This window comes from Trachypithecus francoisi, unplaced genomic scaffold, assembly GCF_009764315.1.
Source record: "Trachypithecus francoisi isolate TF-2019V2 unplaced genomic scaffold, Tfra_2.0 Lachesis_group5, whole genome shotgun sequence".
NCBI classification, from domain to species: Eukaryota; Metazoa; Chordata; class Mammalia; order Primates; family Cercopithecidae; genus Trachypithecus; species Trachypithecus francoisi.
In genome coordinates this window covers 49,437,064-49,464,107 of record NW_022681470.1, presented here as the reverse complement: position 1 = coordinate 49,464,107, position 27,044 = coordinate 49,437,064, and the positions used below count along the sequence as shown (strand labels likewise).

The 27,044-nt window shown below is 35.9% G+C and overlaps 1 protein-coding gene and 1 long non-coding RNA gene across 2 annotated transcripts in view; one reads left to right on the top strand and one right to left on the bottom strand.

Moving 5' to 3' along the window:
• The window catches only part of LOC117076298, a 144,498-nt gene that overhangs the window by 80,142 nt on the left and 37,312 nt on the right, over nt 1–27,044 (top strand). The window lies entirely within an intron of this gene.
• RGS13 (regulator of G protein signaling 13) lies at nt 1,608–25,997 on the bottom strand. The gene is made up of 7 exons (XM_033199636.1): nt 25,611–25,997; nt 23,942–24,012; nt 23,400–23,439; nt 17,147–17,215; nt 13,496–13,557; nt 3,558–3,724; nt 1,608–2,585 (listed from the first exon to the last, which is right to left on the bottom strand). Exons 4-7 carry the CDS (start codon nt 17,209–17,211, stop codon nt 2,400–2,402), a joined length of 480 nt encoding a protein of 159 aa, XP_033055527.1. The 5' UTR covers nt 17,212–17,215; nt 23,400–23,439; nt 23,942–24,012; nt 25,611–25,997; the 3' UTR covers nt 1,608–2,399.

Below are 27,044 nucleotides of genomic sequence, written 5' to 3'. Positions count from 1 at the left end.
TGCAGTGAACACGGGGGTATAGATATATTTTTGAGATCTTGTTTTCAATTCCTTTGGATAAATATGAAAAAATGGGATTACTGGATCATATGGTAGTTTAATTTTTTGAGGAATCTCCTTACTGGTTTCTACAATCTTTGAAGGCTTTTCTTGGAGCTATAACACCAGCCTCAGCAATGAATGGTGTGGGAAGGCCTAAGTTAAGGGAGCAATCTGAACACGTGATCTTAGAAGAGTATTTTTGTGGCAAAAATCTGTTTTGAATGTATGGCATTGTATTACATTTATGAAATCAATGGAAAGGCAATGGAATATCACACAAAACTCTTCAGATAATGAAGAACTCAGTAATTTAAAAGTACTTTTTGGCAGGGTGCGGTGGCTCACGCCTGTAATCCCAGCACTTTGGGAGGCTGAGGCGGGCAGATCATGAGGTCAAGAGATCAAGACCATCCTGGCCAACATGGTGAAACCCCGTCTCTACTAAAAATAGAAAAATTAGCTGGGCATGGTGGCATGCGCCACTAGTTCCAGCTACTCGGGAGGCTGAGGCAGGAGAATCACTTGAACCTGGGAGATGGAGGTTGCAGTGAGCCGAGATTGTGCCACTGCACTCCAGTTTGGCAACAGAGCAAAACTCTGTCTCAAAAAAAAAAAAAAAAGAAAGAAAGAAAGAAAAAAGGTGCTGACGGTAGTCAGGATTTTGAAGCTGGAAAGGAGCTATGATATTATCTATTTTAATCACCTCATTTTAAAGGTGAGAAAACTGAGGAGCAGGGAGAATAAGTAATTTGTATAATTTGCTAGTTTACCTAGACCTAAAGAAATTTATATAGCTAACCTGGGAAATCCAGAACTGAAACCCAAGTTTATTAACAATGAATTCAGTATTATTTCCATTGTGCAGAATTAAAGTGTATTTAAATTGTATCAGTGATGCTTCTTTGCGTATTCACTTTTTTTGGTAGGCTTTTTTGGTTTCAGAGCTGGAGGCAAGGTGGTTTAGTGACTTATTCTTTCTTAGCACCTATGCTATGATTGGCTGTGTAGTTACTCACATTGCTCATCTTTTAAAAGTGGACAGTACTGCAGAAAAACGCCTGTGATTTAGTGAACTACAGAAGCATCTGACTCTGACTAAATTTACACTTCTTGGTAACAATAAAATGTAATGACTCACAGAATAAATAATTCAGTGGTAAACCAATTAGTGAATCACTAGAAAGACAGAAAAAACTTTGCATCTGCAGAAGGGTAAAATAAGTCTATTTTAAGCCACTTTTCAAAATCAAGAGAAAATACGCATATTTTAAAATAATTCCAAGAGGGAAAAATCATTTTTGAATGTTTTCTTCCTTCAGGAATACAAGACTTGAAATTTCTAATTTGTTCCCTTTTAACTATAAAATGGAACAGATCAACTTTTACACTTGTAAATATGATGAGCTTCTGATTATGGATGTTGAATCTGGATTCTTTTAATATTTTGAAGTGATAGGAAGGCAATATCCAATGAGTGTGTTAAATTGTCTACGTTTTCCAGGAAAACTATGGAAAATACAAATATTATATATTCTCACCGTATACCAACTTTAGGCCTTTTGAAATTTGTACTGGAAAATATATTTATTTTGTCTTTGAAAAAGATAATGTAAGTCTTTAGTTGACATTTGGCTTTATTGATTTCCAAGACCATGATGAGTTCACATTGTAAGGAAAAACATCTCAAAATATAGAAACCACATTTTATATCCTTACAGCAATGTAAATGAAAGAGCAAATTAAGAAATTCATATATTTTTTAACCACTTAGAATAATCATAAATATTTTACATGTAGAAGATACATGTGATAAAGAAGTTTATTTATGAACATAATAGTAGGAAAATTTTACAGATAAAATGCCTCTGAAGAACATCTTTTTGATTTTCTCATGGTATAATACAATTGATTGTACTGTGATTAGCATTTGTCTATAAATTCAAGTTATTTAGAGTACTCTGTAGAACATATTCATGCTAGAAACACAGTTCATTTAACAATAATTTTTAAAGAACTAATTTGTAAATTATGACACCAAATTTTATTAACGAGGAAATATCCATTAATTGACTACTACAGTAAAAATTTTATAATGCTTGTGTCATGAAGAAAAACCTTTCTTTTCTTTATATATTAGTTGAACTACATAGATATGCTGTAAATGTTGTTATTCATGTTATAAGAATTCTAGATTCCATTGCTTTTGAGATATGTTTCTTTTTAGGAACTAAAAATCCATTTAGAGTTTGATTTCTGTTTTATTTATACCGTGTTCCTGATTTTGTGGGTTTCTAAATAAAAAGATCAAACCCACTACTTTCAATATACCATTTGCTATTTACACGTTTGAGTTATAGTCAGGAACTGTTATTGGACTGCATAGTTTTCAAAAGTTTTTGGTACATTTCTGACTTTAGAAATCTGGGATAGGAATCCCTTTCCATATGCATATAGACTATTTTCTGAGCTTCTTCAAAACATGTTTCAGTGGGTTCCTGAATGTTCTTGATGATAGTCTGTCTTGTCGAACTGTCAATGTTAATCTGAAAAGTGAAATTACATGTACAGCGTAAGTAAGCATAGTTGAAAAAAAGGCACATATAATAGAAAGGTTTAATTTATTCCCTGCTCTCCTTTTCAGTGGAATAGGGTAATTTTCTCTGTAGTTTTACAGGCATCTAAGAAGATGTATAAAAATAAGCATTTTGCTTTTTAAAAGTAAATATCCAACTCCACATCCAAGAGGAACAAAAAAGAAAAATATGAGGCTCAAGGCCAGGGAAGTCTCTGAAACCGTGGCTGACTCAGGAGGACACAGTGGTTTCTTAGTAGCAGTCTACAAACCAGGAAGTTTGTAAGACAAACGTCTTTTTTTAAAGAAAAGAGAAATTGGTGCTTTTTAAAAATTTATCTCCCTTAATAGTCACAAATGTTGCTTTAACTGAATATGCTCTGAAATGGGAAGAAAATGAAGAAAAGTGGATAAATAGAGGGGAGAAGTGGCTATTTCAATAAACCAAGTATTTTCCAGACAAGAGTTCTGGGGAATATGTCAACAATGTAGGCTTGCCCTGTGCGATAGAAATCTCATATACTGTCCTCTCTCTTTGTTCCCTTGACAGGACTTTTTATGTCTCATTGCCCAACAACACAGGATTCTCACATGTCTCTTCATGGAATTTATAGTTCCTGCTGGGAAGGCCAATACTTTTGCCACAGACTCCTTTTTTCTTCTTAAGTTTCCTAGAAATTAAGATAATTTAATGGGGAGAAGCTTTGGAGCCAGATAGGTCTAATTTTGAATCTTAACTTTACCACTTAACGGCTGTGTGACACTGGACAAGTTCTCAGAGTCTCAGGTTTCTTATCTGTAAAATAAGGTTAGCAATACTGAATTTATAGCATTTTAGGAGACACTGGATGTAAAGTGCCCGGCACTTATGGATGCTAATATCCATATTAGTGCCCTTGCAGGGATGAACTGATTTCCATTCTTGTCATTGTGAGGTAGTTACCTCTCTAGGGGACTGTGGCTGGATATAAATCTTATAAAGCTTCTTTGCCCTAGAAATTCTGCTCCACCGTGAGGCAATTTTCTTATAGGTTTCACAGGCCATCCAGAATTGAATATTCTCGTCACTGTGCTCCATTTTTAAATATGCTGCATAGACTACTGGACCATCTAAAAGTAGAGGAGAAATCAGTTTATTTTCATGGGTCAAAATCACCAAAAAAAAATCTAAGCAATCTAAAACAAAGCCTGATTAAAAACTCACAAATTATTTAACAGGTAAATATTTTATATCTATCTCTATATATCAATTTTCATGTCTATCACACACTCAGAGCTAACATCTGAAGCATGCTTTGACAATGCTGATCACTGGTGAGGTCATCCCTTTATTCTGAGTCACTCAGAGCAAAACACCCAGCAGTGTGGATGAGTCTAGGACAGATAGGACAGGAGACATCAGAGAGCCCAGGAAAAGGACTTAAGCTGCTCAGGAGGATAGGGCTCTAATCATGAAGCTGACATGAAAAATCTAAGACCTCATGCCAAACTGTAGGGTAAGAGCAGGGTTTCAAATGTAAACTTGTAGGTCAAGGTCGGGAGAAAAATATCCAACCCATGTAAAAGTGATACTCTAATTAGTTTGTACACCCTGAAGTGTTTTTCAATGTCCAATCAGAGCAGAACACAGATAGATGAAAAATTCAACTTCATATTCATGGTTTATGGTTCAAGCCAGAAATAAGGGACCAGACAAGGAATGAAAAATCAGATGTGATGCTGGAAACTATCTCAGAATCTAGTACAGGACAGGGATTATGTGCAGCATAACCATCACATGACACTTGATGCCAGAGATTCTTATCTTCAGCTCTGATCTTAAATTGCCTTTCTGGAGTGTGGAGATAAGGATAAGCCTAGGAGGAGCTTTTCCAATTGAGACACTAATTTGTAGGTGCTAGTATTTGAAGAAGAGGATTAAGTGAGCTCTCACAATCTAACATATTAATTGGAATCTTTGGGAGGACCAAGTATTCTCAAGGTTCAAGATACTAATTTTTTTTTTTAGACTAGACTAGAAAGTGTCTTGGCATATTCAAGGAATTGGATTGCTATATGATAAAACAACAATGTAACTTTCAATTTATGTTAATAGAAATGTTTGTGTAGGCACACTGAGTAGTAACCACTTAGAGACTGTTAGCATAGGATATTTTGTTTACAAAAAGATGTACATAATTTAAAACAACTTGATGAATTTGGAGATAAGTATACACCCAAGAAACTATCACCACAATCAATGCCATAAGCATATCTATCACCTCCAAAAGCATAGGATTTTGATTAACACTATCTTGGTCAGTATCATTTACTGTTATGAGAAATAATGGTAGCCAGATGGAATGGAAATGATGAGTAAGATCATATTTTCCTGGATCTTCATATAGGACATCAGATCAAGTTTCCTAGCACTAGAAAGCCAGGCTTCTTGATAGCTTGACTTTGTTAGCAGTGATATATGAACAAAGATAACGAAGTATTTTGTCTTCAAGCAAAGGAACCCAAATAGAAGTAGATCTATTCTAAGGAGGCATTGGAGTTGGGGAAAGCTGAATATAAATATTGCATTCTAGAAATACTCAAAATTGGAACATGGATTATTATTATCACATGAGCAAATACAGCCTTCAGGACATTGCATGTGAGATGGTTCAACAAGGACATAACATGAGATGAGTTAAGAGGATAGATGAGATGGAGGCATTATATAACTGTAACATAGAAAATGGTATAGATTAAATATTCCTATCCACTGTGAGGGGGATATATTTTAAGTTAGATTTCAAACAAGAAGTTGATTTTCACACCGAAGGGACTATAAGTTGTGTCTTGTCTCACCATAGGCACAAAAAGGTGGGAACAGAGAACATTGATGCAGGAATTGGTAATCCAGTTCCTAAAGAGATAGCTAAATGGTGGCGAACCAAAAAACAAACAAACCAATGAATAAATAACAACAACAAAAAAGAACAAAAAGCTGTTTCTGGCTTAACAAGTAAAGTTGGAAGCCAGTATTTATATGGTTTGTGTTTAGCTATGGAAGAGAAAGAAAATGAGATACCAGATAAAAATCTATGGATCATGGAATGAGAGTCAGTCACACAGGCTACTGGGATGGGTTGAGTGGATGAGTAGGTAGGGGTAGGAAAATGATCTGGAAACCAATATTAGATTCCAAGTTAGTATTCTGAATTTGTGTTTATGTTTAGCTTAATTGTATAGTAAAGTTTATAGGTTATCACTTTAGAACCAACTGTATCTGTATCTGACTTCTTTACCTTTCTTCCTGATGGATTGGAAGAAGTATCCCTGATTCTTTTTGGGCTGGCCAAATGGTTCTACAATTCTTGTCATACCAAAGTCCTTTGCTAATGAAGCCATATATACATGACCTTATCTATCTATCTATCTATCTATCTATCTATCTATCTATCTATCATCTGTCTTTTTTTCTGTCTTCATGATCTGTTTCCTCTATCTATCTCTCCGCACATAAATACACATATAGATCCCAAGTTGTAGTATTCTATATATACTGCATGGATATATGGTATTCTATATATACTGCATAGATATACACTATTCTATATATACTATTAAAAATATGGTATATTTCAGATACTTGATGTGGCAAATTGTAATATTGTTCCTCAGTTATTTCCTGACCTTTGTGTAGGGGGATTATACTTCCATTTCTGTTTATATCAGCATCGGCCATTGAACTTGTGTTAGTCATAAAATACATGCAGAAGTGCCATGGACACGTTCAAGCAGAAGGTTTAAGAACTATCATGTGGTTCTATATCCCATGTCCCACAGCCACCACAAGAACAGCATATTCTAGAAAAGAGCTTCTCCTTTAGCCCGAAAGCTGGAGTGAAGACATAGAATAGAGTGGAGCTGACCCTAGCTGTTGTGTATCATGAAAAATAAGTGAACCTTTATTATTGTAAATCACTAGGATTTTCTGTCACTTGTTACCATGTGGTGACTAGTGAAAGCTGAACTGGACTACTTGAGCCTGTCTGACATTTCAGATATAGTGTACAGAATGAGTGGACTCATGTCATTGGCATACTTTACAGAATTCTGTCTTCATCAGGCTAATTTTTGTCTGAATATACTGCGAGTTACTCAAGCTAGCAGCTGAAAATGCATTTGTGTAAAAGTGTTCCAGGAATATTAGTAATTATTGAAGTCAGAACTGAATTGCTCTCTTTAGAATTTCCACTGATTCATACCACAAGTGAATTACAAGGTGGAAAAGCCTCTTCTAAATCGGGCAATGTAGGCTGTTCTGAAGTTTTAAATGATACTCATTCCTGAACATTATGCTCAGGAGACTGCGATTCTACTTGAGCAGAGTGAATAAGCGAGAAACAACAGAATTGCTCATTTAAATTGGGAGGGTGGAAGAAATGGCTTATGTCATATATAGTGTATACTTTTTCCTTAAAAAGTGTGAGTGGTGCCTTTGGGAATCTCTAGACTGTTCTTTTAAAGCTAGTCACTAAAATTAGTATTTCTATGACACACAAGGTGACACATGCCAGTGTTCTTGATGCAGAAAGGAAATGTGGGTTTTCTCATGGCTGAGTCAGAACAGTGGCCCATCTATTCCAGAATTATTTTTTTCTGTAAGACCGCAAGGCTTACAACAGGCAGGAAATCCCAAGGGTGTACGATGTTGCAGTACCATTAGAAATGCCTCTAAACCAATTTAAAATCCATTTTATTTTCAATCTGTACCACTGGGGATAATGCATTTCATAATTCTACCATAATATGTGTGGAGTTTTATACTGAAGCTTCAGTTTTATTAAAATTCTCTGTTGTGGCTTCTATGCTGTTAATAATTTCTGATTTTTCTTCTACCTTTGTTATTAATATTATGAACACAGCTTAAAGAGCTGTGGGTCGTTTTTAATGCAGAAAACTTCTAGTAAAGTAATAACCACTGTTAACCATTTGATATATTTCCTTTTATTCTTTTAATCCTTTGTTCATGAATAATTGCCTACCTAACTAGAATTCATTCATCTACACAAACACAAATACACACTGGAATGATCTTATGGGCATTATAGTATGAAAGCAATTTTGTATCATTCTTATTCTTTCATAGTTAATAGCACATAGCAAACACTTTCTCCTTTTCATTTTTAGTGATCATATAATAGTATGTTGATGGGATAGGCCATAATATATTTAGCCACTCTATATTATTGTTTTAGATTGTTTCCCCTTTTCTTGGTTATAAGTTATCCTACATTGAATATTTTAGCTTATAAACCTTTTCACTTCTATTTTCTTAGGAAAAATAATTGATTTAAAATAGTAGAATTTGTAGACTGAAGATGTAATATTTTTGGAGACTCTTGATACATATTGTAAAATTGCTTTCAGAAGGATTTCATTGTTTTTCATTCCCAATGGCAGTGTCAGTGTTGACTTACTCCACCCTCTCCAATCTAATGGGGTGAAGTCAGTAACTTGTAATTGTTTAAATATGTATTTTTAAAATATAATGCTTAAACAGTTTTGCATTTTTGCTGACCATTTCTTTTTTTCCTCTGAATTCCAAATCTTTTGTCTATTTTTTCTTTGCATTGCTGGTGTTTTCTTAAAATTTTCAGATCTCTTTATATAATGAGGACACTATCTCTATTACATTTATTGCATTACCTTCTGTTCTCTTTTATGTATTATTTTTGTTTATGAATTTTGAGGTATATTTGTAAACCATCAAATCTGAAGAAGCCTCGATTCATCTATCTGATCCTGCTTTCAATTTCCTCTATGCTTTTATTAGAGAAAAATCTTTAAAACAAAAATCTAGCCACAGTCCTTTATTTATTCCCCTCAACATTTCCCATTGCCCCAGTGACAAAGGCCAGCCCTCTTTGCTGTGGTTTCCTTCCATTATCCCATTCACCTGAGACCCCTTAGAGGCTCAGGACTGCAGCTTATTCATCTTTGTGTACGCCTTGCCTCAACACTGCTTGCTATATAGCAGGCACTGAATAAGCACATGTCAATTTGGACTTTTGGATCCCTCATATTTCTGTGTCTTAAAATGATTCTCTATGGCTCTTGAAAAGTGAAGAAGTAGATCCTAGTTATTCAACATCTAGGAAGCACTAAAGACCACAGGTTTATATCTGATATGATATTACTTTTTGCTTTTCTGAAATTCTGAAAGCAATACCAAAAAAAAAAAATGTACTAATTGAACAGTGATGTCTATACCAGGCCAGGTTCCCCCCCCCACCCCCCACCCCTTGCAAGGTGAAGAAGTGCATGAGAAGTTAAAGAAGGCAAAAAGTGCTAAGTGGAAATGGTAGAGGCAAGGCAGTGCAGGTAATATAAGGGTTGATGAAGGGAACCCTTCATCATGGCAACAGCAGTAGTTAGCAGAGATTAGAATACGTGATAGTGTAGGAAACTGCCAATCACACTGTGCAGCAAAGGAGCTTGCACAGATGAAAAAAGCTGAGAGAATGACTCTGCCTTTGGAATCAGGATATACAAAAGGGAGCAGCGGTAACCATCAGTAACTTCTACTGCCTGCTTTGTGCCATGATGCTGATGAAGATGCACCAGCCCTTCATATGGTTCATGATATAGGGCAGCCTTCATTGCCTTCAGCAGTATGACAATCCCACACTGTTAACTGGCATTTCTAAGGTGGTCTGCATGAGATTGTGATAATTTAGAAAGGGTGGAAAATAGTACATTCCAAGATGATTTTGATCAAAAGATTAAAGCATTGTGATTCAGAGCACTTGCTTATCCGGAATGACTTAACATCTGCTCTGTATGTGTGCTGGGGCAACCTGAACAAGCCAGAGAAAAATATACAACTATGGTCTCGTATTTGAAATCATAACTTCAGATTTTAAACAGACACTCAACACTGCCCAGTCATCCAATGAGCCTTCCACAGTATCATGGTTCTCTAAATCTGTAGAAACTATTTCATGCCTTCTCCCTTGTTATGTTAAAATATACTAACACATCTTCTCCTGAGCAATTGAGCAATCTACTGGAGACCTTGCCTCAAACTTCACTGAGAGCACAGATTAATCAGATGGATATTCACTGTCTTCTCTGCAGAAATAACCAGAGTACTTCCATCTGTACTCCTCCTTTATAACCTCCCTCCTGAGAGGCAAGTGTCCCTGTTCCTTTTTGGGATGGCCAAACAAGTTTTTTCTGGTTCTCTCCTACTTTTGATTTTTCCATCACTTTGCATTCCTCTATTATTCTTATAAGTATCTCCACTCTATTCTGTGTCCTCAGTTTCTTCCCCGTGAATGTTGCCATCATCCTACAAATATATTGCTGTATTTCCCAAATATAACTAGTAACAATTATTGACTCAAACTTCCGGTATTGACCTCATTCTTGCTTCCAGTCAATGCTTTTTTCTCTGCAGAACTCCACAGCAAAACTTATGTCAATGATTCCCTATGCCGTGTATCACTTCCTCTGGTTCTACCTGTCTCCACTATACCCATGAAATTGCTCTTGTTGAGGCACTGTTGACTTCCATATTGCCATGTCTAGTGGTCACTGTTCCTTCCTCACCTCAGCTGACTTCTCAGCAATCTTTGATAATTCACAGCTTCCTTCCTGAAACACTCTCTTCTTTAGCTTCCACAAGAACACACTATTTTGATCATTCTTATCTCACTTTGTGCTCCTTTTCCATCCACTTTGCTGACCTCTCTGGTTGTCTGCACTTGGAAGTAGCACACACCTAAGTTTCATCTCTGGGTGTGTTTTCCTCTATCTGAACTCTCCCTCTCAGTGGTCTCATAGCCCTATGACTTTTGTTAGCATTTATATGCAAATTACCCCCAGCCTTGTCTTCCCCACTGAGTTCCAATTTTACCTGAATTATTGCAGCAGCTTTCTAGCTAGTCTCTCTACTTTAGTTCTATTTGAGTACATTATATTTCATATAAATAACAAGAAAATCTTTGATATTTTAATATATAAATAAAAAATCTTTGGTATTTAAATATATAAATAACAAAAAAATCTTTGATATTTAAAAAAGTATTCGTGAATAATGTAGCATTAAATAGCATATCTAAAAGGTGTCTAACTTGCTAACATTCTTAATTTCTAATTAACTTTTGGAGTTTGCCAGAGTTCTGTTCTCAAGCTGATGGTTTTCTTGGATCCCCTTTGCCCACTAAGATGTTGAATTTAATTGTATTTTGATCACTATGACTTAATGGCTCCCCAAAACATCTCTAAACCAATTTTGGTTCATCTATTGAGAGCCAGGCTGATATATTTCTTTTTCGTGTGTGTGTCTGAGCTACATGTTGTTAAAAATAATGTTTTAATCTGTGTAAAAATATGTATCTGCATATCTCAGCTAGAACATGCATTTTACTAATGTTCTTGGTTAATGTCAACACATTTTTATCTCTGGCACATTTAATATTTATATTTTTAGTTTTGTCTTACTGATTGGATGATCCATAGAATGATTTGTTTTATTACTTATGTGATTATTGAATTTTTACATGAACTTCATAGTAATGTGATTTCTGTAAAGGCTCTTACCCTATTTTTGCTGGCTTTTATAAAGAGCAGTATGATGTTTTCCTATTCTCATCTTTGCTAGAGCCTTTGCTTATTCTCATGACACTAGCTTTCTAAATTGCTGATTTTAGCAAGGCAATGACCACTTGAAATCCTTGCCAAATAATTAAGCCTATTCACTTTGTTTATGAGGCTTCCAGAACTGGCACAGAAACTTACATAATATAGCTTGGTGTTTTGATCTTTTCTCACTAATATTTTTCTTGTATTTATTCATGGAACATTTATTGCATGCTCATTGGGCACAAAACACATTTTCAGTCTCTCAGGGGTTTGAAAGGTAAATGAGAGGCAAGCTGTGCTCTTAAGGAATTTATAATTTAGGGAGAAAGTCACTATATAGAAAACCCAGTACACTAACTAGCTACAATGAAAAGCAGACTAAATGTTAATACTAACAAAATAGAAGATAAAGTAAAAATTTCTAAACAGTTTTCTGGAGAAAGTGGCACTTGAATTTAACTTTCAAAGATGAGCAGAGTAACTAGAGATGAAAAGGACTTTGAACAAAAGCCTGGAGCAGAAGAATCATAGATGTGCAAGTAGAAAACGAAGTGACAGTCACATTGGTGGAGTGCATGTTATATGATGAGGCATAGCTACAGACAAATTTTAGAAAATGTTTTGGGTTAGGGTGCAGAGAGTATTAAATACCAAGATTTTGGACTTGTTGGTAGGCAGCAGAGAGAAAAAGAATGATATTCAAAGACATGTACTTTATTACTATTAAAAGAAACTACCAATTATTGTGTGTCTATTAGGCATTGAGCTAGATGTTTTATATCTTACCTGCACAATAAAACTGAAAGGATAAGTGATATCATTCTCATTTTGTAGATGAAGAGTATGAAACTCCAAGAAAGAGATCAATCTAGCAAGGTGGCAAAATGTATGTTACAGAGGATTAGGACAAAAATTTACAATATAGTTAACTGAATATATACTTTTGCCTCTTCATCCCATTTCAATGTTCTAAAATTTTAAACAAATAGAATATATTTGTTTAAAATTCACATTCATGCTGGCAAATTGGATTATAAGCTGTGAGAAATACCTGAAAAGTGAAAGGCAGTGGTGATTGCATCAAAGGAAGAAACTATGGCCCCAAATACCCATTGGAAAGGCATGCTACAAAAGATGAGAGCTCAGGTGGTGACCAAAGCCTGTAGAGGTAGATCCAGCCCTAGGGATGGGGCAGAAGTAAGTGCCAGAATTGTTGATTAATGTATTTCAGCAGGAGTAACCAAGTATCTACACCTACTGCCATTACCTTCTGGGCTAGGCAGTGACAACTGAGTCCATACTAAAGAGGGTCTTGAGTCAGAAAGAGCAGATAGTGCCTCAGGAGTATGGCAACCCCTGTGAGGAATAGGAGGTACCTTGTCCAGAATAGCTACTGGTACCCCCCCACTAGTTAAAGCATGTAAGTAGCACTGCTGACTCTCCTTTATAGTCTATCGCTCTAAACAGATAAAACATTCACAGAGAGGCTAAAATGGGATCTTAAATAAAAAGATGGGTCTGTAGGCAAAATTAACAAGCATTGAGGGGAACCAACTCCATTTTTAAAAAATACCAAATTCAACAGGAGAATTTTCTGTGACTACACCCTACATTTTTTTCTGTACCTGTCTTCTGGTTTTATCATTTTCTACAACCTGTCAGCTTTTCTGACCCCAAACGCAACTGACTATTCTCTTGAATGCACGTCCTCCTTTATTTTTCCTGCACTGAGCCCATGACTTTATGTCTGTCACATCCATTGCTGATATCTCTTATTTATACCATGTTAATGTTGATACTTACCAACAACTATATACAGACCCATGTACAGTCCCACTTAAATCAGACACTGAAAAAGTTGAAACAAACTTTGGGGAGAAGTTTTAGAACATCAAGACTCAAATTTGTTCTTACTTTTGAAGGCAGCAAGAACAGCGAGGTAAGTTTTTGGTTTAATACTAACTTTAGAAGGCTATGGTATGTGTTACTATTTAAGCATATTTTCCAAGGAATTTTGTGCATATACTTGTGAAGAATAAATATTCACAGTGACTAATCTTGTTTTAATGAACAGCAGAGAAAATAATAGTGGTTGACACAACAAACTATTTTCAGGTTTTCTTTTTTTAACTGTGTTAGTTGCCAGTTAGAAGGCTGTGAGAAGAATAGCATACATTCATCATCTGGCACCCCCAACTTTACCTCTAAGAATGGAACTCGCTAGTTATTCAAAGATGACAGATACACAATACTCACATTTTGTAGCCATTAAATTTTCAAAAGACTGGGCCCACAGTAACACTTCCTCCAAAGTAAGGCTTTGAAAAGAAACCAAAAGCACTGATTGGGCTAAATATTCTGAAGGTTTTTGTTGAACTAAGTAAAATTATATTATCTTGAAAATGACACCAAAACATATTTACATTCCGTTTGTGTGTGGTTTTGGTTGGCAAGTTGTCTTCCTGTGATATTTTACATTTTATTTTTACTATTTAAATTTTTAAAATTATAAAAATTATGCAAATAGTGTAGACTTGAAAATATAATTTAATAAATACTATACAGAACCATAGTCCTATAATCTCTCTATTAATAAATTACCACTATTAGTATTTTGATGTAGTTTTTAAAAGTCTTTTTGTTATGTTTGTATTTGTGTGTTTTTAATCAAGAAGTAATCACATTATGTGGGTGTATACTTTATGCATTTTATGTCATCATAATTGTCTTAATCATTTGTAGTGTTATAATTTGTAATTACAAATGTATAATCATTGATAGTCATATTGTTTATGGTGACGGCAAAATATGCTACAAGGGGGGCATTCCATAGTTTATTCATAATTATTCTCAAACAGCATATTGATTTTCTCTCATTTTTCACCATTAAAACTCAAATGTAGCCCAGCTGTGTTTAAGGCTTGCCATAGCCACATGATTAGAGTAATTCCAGGACACTAGCAGAAGTAGAATCAAAGCTGGTTAAGACAGGCAAATTTTTAAGGTTTTTGGTACAGACTGCCAAATTGCTTTTAAAAGGGTTATGCACTGTTTGCTGCTGCCACCAGCCAAGTGTTTACCTATTTATCTATTAGAATCTTAGAGTTAATCCACAAAACCTATTTGCATGCACTCACATAATACGGTTAGTAACCCTAAAGCTACTATTTTCTCAGTCTCCTATTTGCTAGATTTTTTTTGTATCAGTTTTAATTTTTATTAAGGTGTATTATGTCAAGTTACATTTGACCTAAACAGTATAAACAAAGCCACTTACCATTTAGAAAAGAAGTTGTGAAAGATTCCACAATTCTGTTCATTTTGGTGAGCTTCATGAGGTGAATTGGCAAATGACTGTATTCTCAAATACATATAACTTTATACACCATGGAATACTATGCAGCCATAAAAAGAAACAATATCATGTCCTTTGCAGGGACATGAATGGAGCTGGAAGCCCATATCCTCAGCAAACTAATGCAGGGACAGAAAACCAAATACTGCCTGTTCTCACTTATAAGTGGGAGCTGAATGATGAGAACTTATGGACACATGAGGGAGAACAACATACACTGGGGCCTGTTGTAGGGTGGGGCGTGGGAGGAGGGAGAGCATCAGGAATAATAGCTATTGGATGCTGGGCTTACTACCTGTGTGATGGGATGATCTGTGCAGCAAACCATCATGGCAGACATTTACCTATGTAACAAACCTGCACATCCTGCACATGTGCCCCTGAACTTACAATAAAAGTTGGAAATAAAACAGAAATAGCCAATGTGTTTATTGCCATTCAGTTTATGGTGCATTCTTAATTGTTCTACTTTCGACAACTAGATAATTGAAGATGGCTATAGACACACGCAAGCACGGTCCATTGGCTATACCTAAAATTAGCAGCCTAAAAATTAGTGCTGCAGGAACAGCCATCGGCATTAGCAGGTTCTTAACACAATGAAGGAGGATTAGTTAAAGAGATTAAAAAATATCCTAGAACATGGAAAAATATTGGGAGTCCTTAAAAGGTTAGATATCTTTTGTTTTCTAAAAATTCAGATGGATCCTGCCAGTTTTGGATGAACTGCTTGCATCAGTACTGAGGCTTAACAGTGTACTGTGTTAAGATTGCTTTCAAAAAACATTTCCATGAAATACTATCTGAGTCATTGTTCTTTTCTCTTGTTAAAACTTCAGAAAAAGTAACCTAAAATAACCTTTTCAATCCAGTGAAATGGAAAGAGCTAGGCAAGGTTTATTGAATGCCTGTGCATTCTAATCATTATATAGGGAAGAATAAAATCTTCCCTATATAAAAGATATATAAAGAATAAAGAGTAAAGAGTCATCAATGTGTTGGGAAGAATACAATCTACAACACGAGTGAAGAGTCATCAATGTGTTGGGTTAGCTTAAAATTAAGTGTCAATAATTGTTGGTAAGAGAGTTCTTTTGTCTCTAAGACGCATGAGATTTATGGGGAGAGATGATTGGAGTAATTATGGTTGGGGGTAAAGATGGGAAATAAAATTCATTTTTGGTTGAACCCCATTTTTGCTTATAATTTTTTTCTGAGGCTCCCACAAATTTAATGCTGGCCTATGGCTACCTGGGTGCCTTTATTAGGATTATTTGAAACACCATTTTTCCTGATACGAATTCTCTCTTGTGTCCCCTGTATTCTTCTGGACAGATGGGCAGTGGATACCAGATATGAAAGCATTTTAAGATACCATGATGTTGTAGGCAAAGGAATGAAGAATGTTTGGAGTCTCTGACAGTCATAGGTTCTAATCCCAGTGGTCTACTTAATTGTCCTTGGTCTTACTTAAAATCTTCAAACCCTAATTTTATTGTCTATATAATAGGGGTAATAACATCTATCTCACAGGGTTATATTGAAAATTAAATTCGCTCATGAATGCCAAGCACCTATTGAATAACTGTTATCTGGCAGCTTTCCATGAATGTGATTTTTTATCTTTTTGGTCTTCCCCTTTTCTCATGGTGAGTCTATAAGGCAGATAGAAGACATGCAAGCTGAGACAGTGTTCCTCTATGGGAATCATTAGAAGACAGGAGAGCTGTCCCTTAATTAGCAAGTTATATCTTTGAACTTGGATGCACTTGTGCAGTGCAGTAGCCTTCATTGATCATTTAAAATGCTGAGCTTTGGGTCTTACTATCTCTTCTGCCCACTGTTGCAGTATCCTTCTCCTTGCCACACAGTAGCTTGTAAGCCTTTGTGGACATTTTGGTATTTTAGTGAAAGAGCATACATGCCAGGGGCTCTGACCATACAGAAAGGTGTGGCCGGAACTGAGGACTGGACATGGACTAGGTTAGGCACTCATGGTTAATCTAACAGGAGTTCTCAACTTGGGAATTCTTTGAGGTGAGCAAATCCAACGCAGTGGCCTGTTACTCTTCTCAGGCATTATTCTTTTCACTGTTCTCATCCAAATGGCTGCATTTTGAGTTATGGCAAAGTGTGGAGGAAGAGACTTGGGATCTTGGTAAACATTTGATTCCTCCTCCAGTCTCACCTTCTTTATCTAGGGATGAAACTTTCTGGCACTTCGTATGTGGAGGGTTGTAACCAAGAAAATATTTTGGATTGAAGAATATCATTTTAACACAAACAATATTCTTTGTTTTTTAAAAAGAACAGAGACTATTCATAATATATTCTAAAGCATTTAACTTGCTGAATTCTTGGGTAAACCATGAATAATGAAAACAAGAATCTTAGTAACACATGACTGCTCTTCTGGTGAAATGACTCATGTGTAAATGCAAATTTTACTTTCTGAACAAAATATGTTACAATAGCAGTTTAATAAATATGTACCTATTTATCATCTGATAAATATGCTTTACACTTACCATAGACACTTAAATGCTACTTACTTTGAAGGGGGCCTCTTAGATTCATCTCTGCACATCTTACAAATCCAACAATTCCGCCTGCTCATTTTTCTAAGGAAATACAGTATATATTTGTATAATTTGGTCATTTAAAATAATTATATGTTAGAGTCAGTTTCTAAGGAATATACAATATTATAAATCATAAAAAAGGATGGGTTCTTGAAGTTAATGGAATACAATCACTGGGCGAGTAGGGAGGAGAGAGGAGAATAAAATGACTCATCTCTCATAAATATTTTATAAAAATACATGTGCTTAGATTTGTAAATGACTTTACTCAACCGGCCTAACTATTTATCAAACAATGAAGTTTAAAAAATACCAATCTCTGAAAAAGATCTTTTCATTTAGAGCTTACTGATAATGAATTTACCAACTCCGAAGGAAAGGGACAATTTTTATTTTTATTTTTATTTTTATTTTTATTTTTTTGAGACAGGGTCTTACTCTGTCACCCAGCCTGGAGTGCAGTGGCATGATCATGGCTCACTGTAGCCTTGACATTTCTGGTCTTAGGTGACCCTCCCACCTCAGCCTCTAGAGTAGCTGGGACTACAGGCATGCGCCACCATGACTGGCTAATTTTTGTGTATTTTTGGTAGAGAAGGGGTTTCACCACATTGCCCAGGTTGGTCTCAAACTCCTGGGTCCAAACAACCTGCCCACTTCAGCTTCCTGAACTGCTGGGATTGTAGGCATGAGCCACTGTGCCCAGCCACAATTCTTGTTTTTAGAAAGCTCTCTCAATGTATTGAAAAAGAGCCTCATTTTAACTGGACAAGTAAAATAGTGTAAATAGCCAAATAAAATATAAACCATCTTCTGAGTGAATTTTAAGGGTGCTGCTTATCTGGTTGTATCTACTCTGGGCACAGTAACTTTGACTTTAAAATTGAGTTAGAGTTTATTCATCTTGGGCACCTTTACATAACAATACATGTCATAGAAGGTTTTTAACTCAGGATCTTAAAAAACAACTAACAAATTTGTTAAGTTATTAAATATACATTTTAAAGCTAGAAATGGTTTATTGAACATATATGCATACATATATAATGAATTATTAAGGGTAAGCAGTGAATTTTTATATCAGTCTTTACGATTCATTCAAAAGTCTATTGAGTACTTGTTATGTGCCAAGTTCTGATTGCCTGTGATCAATATACATGTTGTCTCTCCTCTTTCTGTCCTCACTGACAAGCAATTAAAATACATGTGATGAGCCAGGCACAGTGGCTGATACTGGTAATCTCAGCACTTTGGGAGGCTGAAGGGGGAGGATTGCTTGAGCCCAGGAGTTCTAGACCAGCATGGACAACATGATGAGATTCTGTCTCTACAAAAAATAAAAAAAAATTAGCTGGTCATGTTGACTTGTGCCTGTAGTCCCAACTACTTGGAATGCTGTTTGAGCCCAGGAGATGGAGGATGTAGTAAGCTGTGATTGCACCACTGTGCTGTAGCCTGGGCAACAGAGTGAGACCCTGTCTCAAAAACAAATAACAACAACAAAAAAAGACCCCAACATGTGATGGGGGCTTGGATACAGGAAGTACAGGGGTTGTGAATACGCCTAGGAGGAGAACCTAACTAGACTTGAGGGGTTAGTGAAGGCAGCCTAGTTAACTAATATCTGAGCTGGAACCAGCAGGATATGCACGAGTGTGCTGAGTGAAGGAGGGGCAACTTGAGCAACGATTAAGAGGCAATGAGTTATGTCCCAATGAGGAAATAAAAGGAATTTAGGCTCAGCACTGTGGCTCAGGCCTGTAATCCCAACACTTTGCAAGGCTGAGGCGGGAGGCTCTCTTGAGCCCAGGAGTTTGAGACCAGCCTGGGCAGCATAGAGAGACCCTGTCTCTCCAACAAAAAGAAAAAACAATTAGCTGGGCATGGTGGTGTGCACTTGTAGTCCCAGCTACTCAGGAGGCTGAGGTGGGAGGATCATTTGGGCCCAGAGGGTTGAAGCTGCAGTGTGCCATGATCATACCATTGCACTCCAGTCTGGGTGACAAAGAAAGACCCTGTCTCAAAAGAAAAAAAAAAAAAGAGTAATTATGTTACCACATTAATTTAGAGTGTGGCAGACAGAGTGAGAGAGTGAGGTGAGAGGCATAGAGAGTTAAGATTGAACCAATAATCATGTTTAAAAATGTTCACTGCAGCAAGAAAGTGGTGGGAGAATTTGTAATGCTAGGCGGAGGCTGAGCATGTTAAGCCATACAGGCCATGAATTTCACAGTGAGAAGCTGGGAAATCATTGCAGGATTTAAAATTCAGAATAGACATGTTAAGACTTGAAGTGGGTTTGTGAGTAGAATGAATTACAGTGTGGCAAGAGTGTCATCAGGGAGACCAGTTAGGGGGTGACTGCAGGAGTTCAGGTGAGGGATGATTAGGAAGGTGGCAGTGGAGATGGAGGGAAGGAGAGAGATTTTAGACATTTTGGAGGAAGAACTATTAGAACATGTTGACCCATTGGATATGGAAGGTGAGACAGAAAGAGAGAACAAGTTGAGGTTGAGAGATTTGGCTTCAGGATAAAGGTGGGTTATTTTCATAAAACACATAAGAGGAGCCTCCCGCCCCACAAAAAATGACGAGATGTTCCAGGAAGACAGTGTGAACTGTAAAAAGCAGACAGCCCAATATGAGTTTCTGAACACAAACATTTAAGAGAAAGGCTGTGTAAAAGGAGCTTGCATGAGAATAACACAGTATCACAGAAACCAAGGAATGAGTTTATCAAAAAGGGAAGAGTGGCCAATGGAGTGTTAAAAGCTAGGAAGCTATTAAGAGAGCAAAGGATCAAAAAATGTCAGATTTGTTCACAAGATGCTCATTAATGACCTTGCTGAGAGTGGTTTCAGTGGAGCAGGGAGGACAGAAACAAGAAGGAGGAAAGCAAGAGAAAATGAAGCCCAGGACAAATGAAAGGCTGCTTGTAATTTCTGTTTGCCCTCCTTCCTTCTCCTCCTTCCTCCCTGCTTTCCTCTTTCCCTTCCTCCCTCCCTTTTCCCTTCTCTTTGTCTCTTTCTTTTTTTCCTCCCTCCCTCCTTTCTTTTTCTTTCTTTCTTCTTTCTTTCTTTCTTTCTTTCTTTCTTTCTTTCTTTCTTTCTTTCTTTCTTTCTTTCTTTTTTCTTTCTTTCTTTCCTTCTTTTCTTCTTTCCTTCTTTCCGTCTTTTTTCCTTCTTTCTTTTTCCCTCTCCTTTCCTCTCCTTCCTTCCTTTCTTCCTTCCTTCCTTCTTTCTTCTTTCTCTTCTTCTTTCTTTCTTGAAAGCTGTTGATAGATGTAATAATGACAGAGAGGCAGACTCTTGTCATTTGACCATTCTGGCCTGCATGTCTCTCTAGGAGGCATTGTTACAATAAGTCAAGTTACAATGTGAGTGACATACTCTAAAGTTGGCAAAAGGTACATAGACAGAGGTTGAAAACCCAGAATAAAGAAGGAAAACCAATAGAATTTCAGGTTCCTGAAGAAGGAGGAGGGGCTAGAATTCAGAATGTGGGAGCTGAGACATTGGAGAAATGGAAATACAGGAAACAGTTACTATTCTCTTGTAACTAGTGAAAATATAGGTATAGATTCAAGTTCATTTGCAGGTTTGGGGATAAGAATATATGGGAAATGTGGTCTGATTAACTTCATTTTCTATGTAGGTCTCTACTGTAAGTGAGGAGGACCAAGAAGGAACAATAAAGTTATTTGTATCTATAGGAAGGAAGAAAATGGAAAGGGAATAGATTAATTCACTTATTAGGACTCTTCTGATTGCAAATAGAGATTCACAAGACTTAAGCAAAAGGGAGAGTTTATTAAAGGGATATGTTTGTGTGTGTAGTTAGGTTCTAGATGACCTTAAATACCAGACTAAAGCTGTTAGACTATTTTGTTAGTAGAAGTAATCCACTGAGGTCTTTAAACAGCAGTGTGATAAAAATAAAAACCTTTTTCTAGAAAGATAAATCTGACTGAAAATAATCAACACTGACATTAATTGAGACTAAAAAACTGTTACATTGACTGGCTCTCAATAGCTAGTCCTGTGTGTAATTGTACCTTGAACTACATTAGTTCAAATTTCCAGCTACTTAGTTTGAGTTTCAAGATTCCTCATCTCTGTGATCACCTATAAAATGTAGTTACACAGTGACTCGCAGCTTATCTTCTAAGTAGGAGGACAGGAAAACATTTACTTCCTTCACATGTCTCCTTTGTAAGTATAATGAGTCATCCCTGTCTTATGCTGAGACTTGACCTCTCCCTTACCGTCTATTTTTAACAATAGTTTTTGTGTCCCACTGTCTTCTCACTTGATCTATTGGAGCTATGTGTACACATTTTCAGACCTTTTATTGTGGTGATTTCTGTCACTCAAACGTATGTCTATTAATGGGTTATCATATTTTCTTTTATAAATTTAATGAAATTGGCAAAAGCAGAATGGTCTTAGTATGCAATACTCACTAAGGTCTGAAGTATAGTGAAGGTAAAGTAATTTCTGGATGCAGTAGAGTTTAGGGGGTTCCCACAGCTCCTGCGAGTTGACAGAGTATATTCAAATAGTTCTGGGGTCTGAAGCCAGACAGACATGTGCTTGAGGTCAGGCTCTTATTAAGCTGTGTGACCTTGGGCATATTAATTAAACCTCAGATTTTCATTTCCTTTTCCTTTTCTCTAAAATGGAACTGTAAAGATTAAAAAATTGCATGTATGCAAAAATTTTCTGTTCCAGTATATTCGATTTTCCTTCAGCTACTTGCATGCTCTTACTCAGGAAATAGTTCCTAAGTTCTTTTGTATGTACCAGGAAACATATATTCTGTTAGACTGCATTTCTTCCTCTTTTAAAATTTCATCCCAGATCTCACAAGTTTTCCCCATTAACTTTATTCATTCTTCAACATGTCAACATATAATCTGCAAATCCTCCTCTTCATTTTTGTTGTTTCCGTGTTTCTATATTTCTATTGTTCACACATTATTTTAGTGGCTGAGTCCCAGCTTCAGAATTAATTGGGTCTACAACAGGGATTCACAGACATCTGGGTGTGTGTATCACACTGATGGGTTGGGGCTGCCAGAAGAGCTCAGGCATGCTTGAGTGTTAGAGAAAAAGGGGGCAAGAGGACAGCCCAGCCACAGCTTCCCATTAAATGCAGTTATTCAGGTTGTTCTCTCTATGGAGATGCCTGGTCCAAAAGGAGAGAGAAGGTTGAGATCCACTCAGACTCCTCTAAGTCTTGGCTTCACAGCCAAGTGGGGCTTCATCCACATGGTGAAAAGCTACTTTTTAAATAATTCCAGCAAAAACTCTGTGTACACCAATAGCAGCCCTGTGCTCAGCTACATGACTGATTCAGTGAGGGTTCCTTGGTCCAAGCAACTTATTAGTTAGGTGACATTGAAAAATAAGCAATATATATAGATATAATGTTATTTATATTTCTGATTTATCTATTCCTACTAGATTTTAAGTTTCCTAAATTGTTACATTCGAATGTTACTTGATAATTACATGTAAGTGTTGTTTATATGTTAGTTAGAATTTTAAGTCAAACATTTACAGATTTATTAAATTATGGAATACAAATAGAATATAATGTCATAAAAGTATCAATGATTAAATTGCAGAAAATATTTAGTGACAGAATTGTGTATGAGAAGTGTTATGCGTAGAAAAAATAGACCATAAGAGTTGTTATACATGGAATAAATAGACCATAAGATGTTCTCTGGTATTCCTGTACTTTAGGAAATGGGACTGGAGACTGGACGCTGTCCCATTGACTAGAGTTCTGCTCCTGTGCCCAGAGCCTGGTGCCTTCCTGCCTATATTGTAAGATTTCTGGAACTGAAAGTCCATCTGCATGTCTGTGTTTCTCTCTATTGATTACTGCTGGATTCACAAGCACCATGTACCACCATTGTGTTGGAATATCACAGAACTCCCCACCCCCCAACTTTATAATGCTCTCTATGTTGAAACAAAGAGATAAATTCACAAATGCTTAACCCAGCTTCAGGTTAAAAAGGTCATATTGACCACCTGAGTTTATTATCTCTTCCAACCCAAACACTAGTAATATTATAGGAAAGGAACACACAAGACTTAAACATGAAGGAAAAAGGACATTAAACTAGAGGAAAAATAATGACAAAATATTTTAAAGTAATTTTGGAAGATGGAAGGCAGATGCTCAGAAGTAGAAATTAAAATTCTCATACCTCTAAAATGAGAAGAGAAAAGGCAGCCTTAGAATATCATCTGACAAAATAAGAGAATATAATTCACAGTCTGAGGACAAAGAATTTGCAAAATAACCAGTGGTTTAAAAAGAAGTATCTACAATCCGACATTCAACAATATTTATCACTAAATAATACATCTCAATCAACAGTTTAATAGCACCAATATAGAGTGGCAGAATGAAATCCTCTCACATTTACAAATGAGAACTTCTAAGAAATATTCTTGGTAATTCCATAAAGGGTACATTCTAATTTTTTGTAAAAGTAAAGTTCTTTAGGATAAGGATTTGATTAAAATATCCTATCGATAAATGTATTTTGTTAGTTAAATCCAACCAAGGGCATCTTTAGTTGTACCCTTAAAATTAGAGTTCAAATAGTCAATACTGATAAAAATAAAAATTACCTTTAAATGTTTTATAGAACTACATATCTACTTTGGCAAAAACAGAATTCCCAGTGAAAGAGTGATCTAAATTGGTCTGACATAGAACTGATTAAATTGTGGATAAACTCACCAAGCTTCAAATAAACAATGATCATTTTTTTCTCATGTTGGTGGTATAATATGTGGAAACATTCCATTGACCTAAAAATAAAATAATAACAAAATCAAACAAAAACAAAAAGATTATTGTGTGCTTCCCGGAGAATGCATATTTTGCAAATATTTGTATAAATACTCTTAAGTTTTAAGTAAATACTTTTTCCACCTCAGAAATGCTGGATTATGGTTGTTCCTGTTTTTTATTTATTAACTCTTTATCTAAAATTGTTTTAATTTCGTGACTTATTATAAAAATGTCTTCACTGTTTTTATTTGTATTTTTCCATTGCTCTTTATTTAAATAATCCATATTTATCTTAACATTGTGTATTAATTTGCTTTTCTTTTTTGTTTTTCAATACCCTCTCGGTAAAACTAGCATGTACTTTTACAGTAGAAACATAGAGTGTTTAGAACAAGTTTAGGTCTCCATGATGATTTTGCCTCCACTGTTTTCTCCTGATAATTATTTAAAAGAAATACATTTCACTGGTAGAATTGAATTCTCAGACTGATTATAAATGCATTGGTGATGGATTGAGTTGTATTAGCAGTATGCCAGAAATAGATTTGTTTCCTCCATTTTTTAAATGAAATCTTAAAGTATCATGAAAACATGAAAATAAATAAATGTTCTAAAAGCAATTCTGTCTGTTAACATATATCTGCATTTAAATATGTTTCTTTATTTTATGATATAGCATGTTACATAAAATTTAGTAAAATTTGGAACAATTTACATTTTAGCGAGACTTTGTTTACACAGCATACAAATTTCTTTTTTTTTTTTTTTTTTTTTTTTTGAGACGGAGTCTCGCTCTGTCACCCAGGCTGGAGTGCAGTGGCGCGATCTCGGCTCACTGCAAGCTCCGCCTCCCGGGTTTACGCCATTCTCCTGCCACAGCCTCCCGAGTAGCTGGGACTACAGGCGCCCGCCATCTCGCCCGGCTAATTTTTTGTATTTTTTTAGTAGAGACGGGGTTTCACCGTGTTAGCCAGGATGGTCTCGATCTCCTGACCTCGTGATCCACCCGTCTCGGCCTCCCAAAGTGCTGGGATTACAGGCTTGAGCCACCGCGCCCGGCCACAAATTTCTTGTCCTTTAAAAAATGCAAGAAATTAGTGCATAGTTGCACTTAAGCATAACATAAAAGAATAAAAAAATTCTATAAAATCAAGATTAACAATGTTTCAGATAAACCTTACAATAATCCACACCTAGGTTCAGTATAGCTAATAAAGTGATGAAACTAATAATTTGGTAATGCATGATTTTTGAAACAATTCATAAATGTCTGATTTTGTAATATATTTTTATCTAAACATATAAAATGAAAAACATTTAAAATGAGGATATACACAAAAAATATTTAAAATAAAATAATATGCTTTAAAACTGTAGTATTTCCTCTATTGCCCAATTTAAAATATTCATTTATATAGTGAGTGACTGTAAGTTTTGTTTTAAATATAGAAACCCAGGCAAAAGAATATGTGTTTGTTAGTTTGTTTTTTTTTTCTTAGAAAAACCTCTGCTGACACTCCCAGAAGTTGTACCGATGAAATTGGCATCCTCTAGTCATTTATATCAAACTAATAGTCTTGTATTTATCAACTATTTTATAGAATCTCATACTTACAAATATATCCTGTCGAGCAGTCCACCATGCTAAATTTGATCTCCTCTTTGTTATGATCCGTTTGAAATCAGGTTCTGAAATTTTATGAGACACCCAGCATTTTATTTTTCCCAGCGTAAAAGGATTTTACTGTCTCTGTAATTACCTTCGATGGCACTCTGGCCTCAGTATGAATGTTCTGTTTTTACACACACGTATCTATGCAAAGAGAGGTTTTGTTGAATATGGAAAGTAGTGCTGTAGAACTCCAGTGCATTACTGATAAAGGGGTTTTATCTAACATTATCAGACCATCTGAAGTGATCAGATGATTGGAAGCAGCAGCTCCATGAAATCTTCAAAGTAATACTCAAACCTTTTTTTCCAAAATAATTTTTCTAGTTTTAGAAAATGTATAGTCTAAAGTAAAATTCCCTTTTAAAAAAGACAGAAAACTGAGTACAAACACATAGGACCTCACTGCAAACATATGTTAGTAAATGGTTAAGAACTATTAAAATCACTCTGTTTGTAATAGATTACTAGGGACTTTTAACAACTGAAGGATCTAAAAAAGTATCTTTTCTAGTTATACCTCTCTAGTTCCTTCAACCGGTCCTCTAGGGCAGTCCTGGACTCCCTTGTTCTACAGTTGGTTAACGTGCCTTCAAAATCTGAATTGAACACAGTGCTTAAGATGAAGTCTAATGAATACAGAATATGGCAAGATTGTGAATGTCTTTGTCCTGGATTTACTCCAAGTGTGTGTGTGTGTGTGTGGTGTGTGTGTGTGTGTTTGTGTGTGCATGTGTGTGTGTGTGTGAGAGAGAGAGAGAGAGAGGGAGACAGAGAGAGAGAGAGAGAGAGGAACAGAGTGGTGGGAGTAGAGAAATTCTAGAATAAAACAGCAGTAAAGAAGATCAAAATGTGGTTAATGGAGTGTTTCTTAAAATATTTAGCAGCCCAATGAGACAAGATTAACCTTACTTGTCTTTAATAATATTGAGATTCAAGCCCAAGAAAATTGAATTTATCAAACCTGATAGATAAGTTTGGAACTAGAAAAGGAAAGTAAACTTCGGAAAGTCAGAAGCTGCATAGATGTAGCAATAATGTAGGACGTAAAGGGCAAGTTTGCTTTAGTTTGGGAGGATCTGGGTTGTTTGTGGATAGCACTCATTTTCTCTGGGTGCTACTTGTGCAATTTTCTCCCTACCTCAGGACATTTGGGATACTGGATCTCTTCAGGAAATCTTCAGCGTCATAGTCAAGACTTTTCCCTACCCCAAATAATTTGTTTTTTGGGGGGGAATTTAGGAATGTTTGCTCTTTCTCATGGTGTGGATGCAAGGAGCTGTCAGGAAGGTTCTGGAATTAACACCCTGTGTGAGTGTGTTTCAAAGCTTGCTTAATGGAGTCAAACCTGAGAATCTCCCTACAGAGTAAAACTTAAGT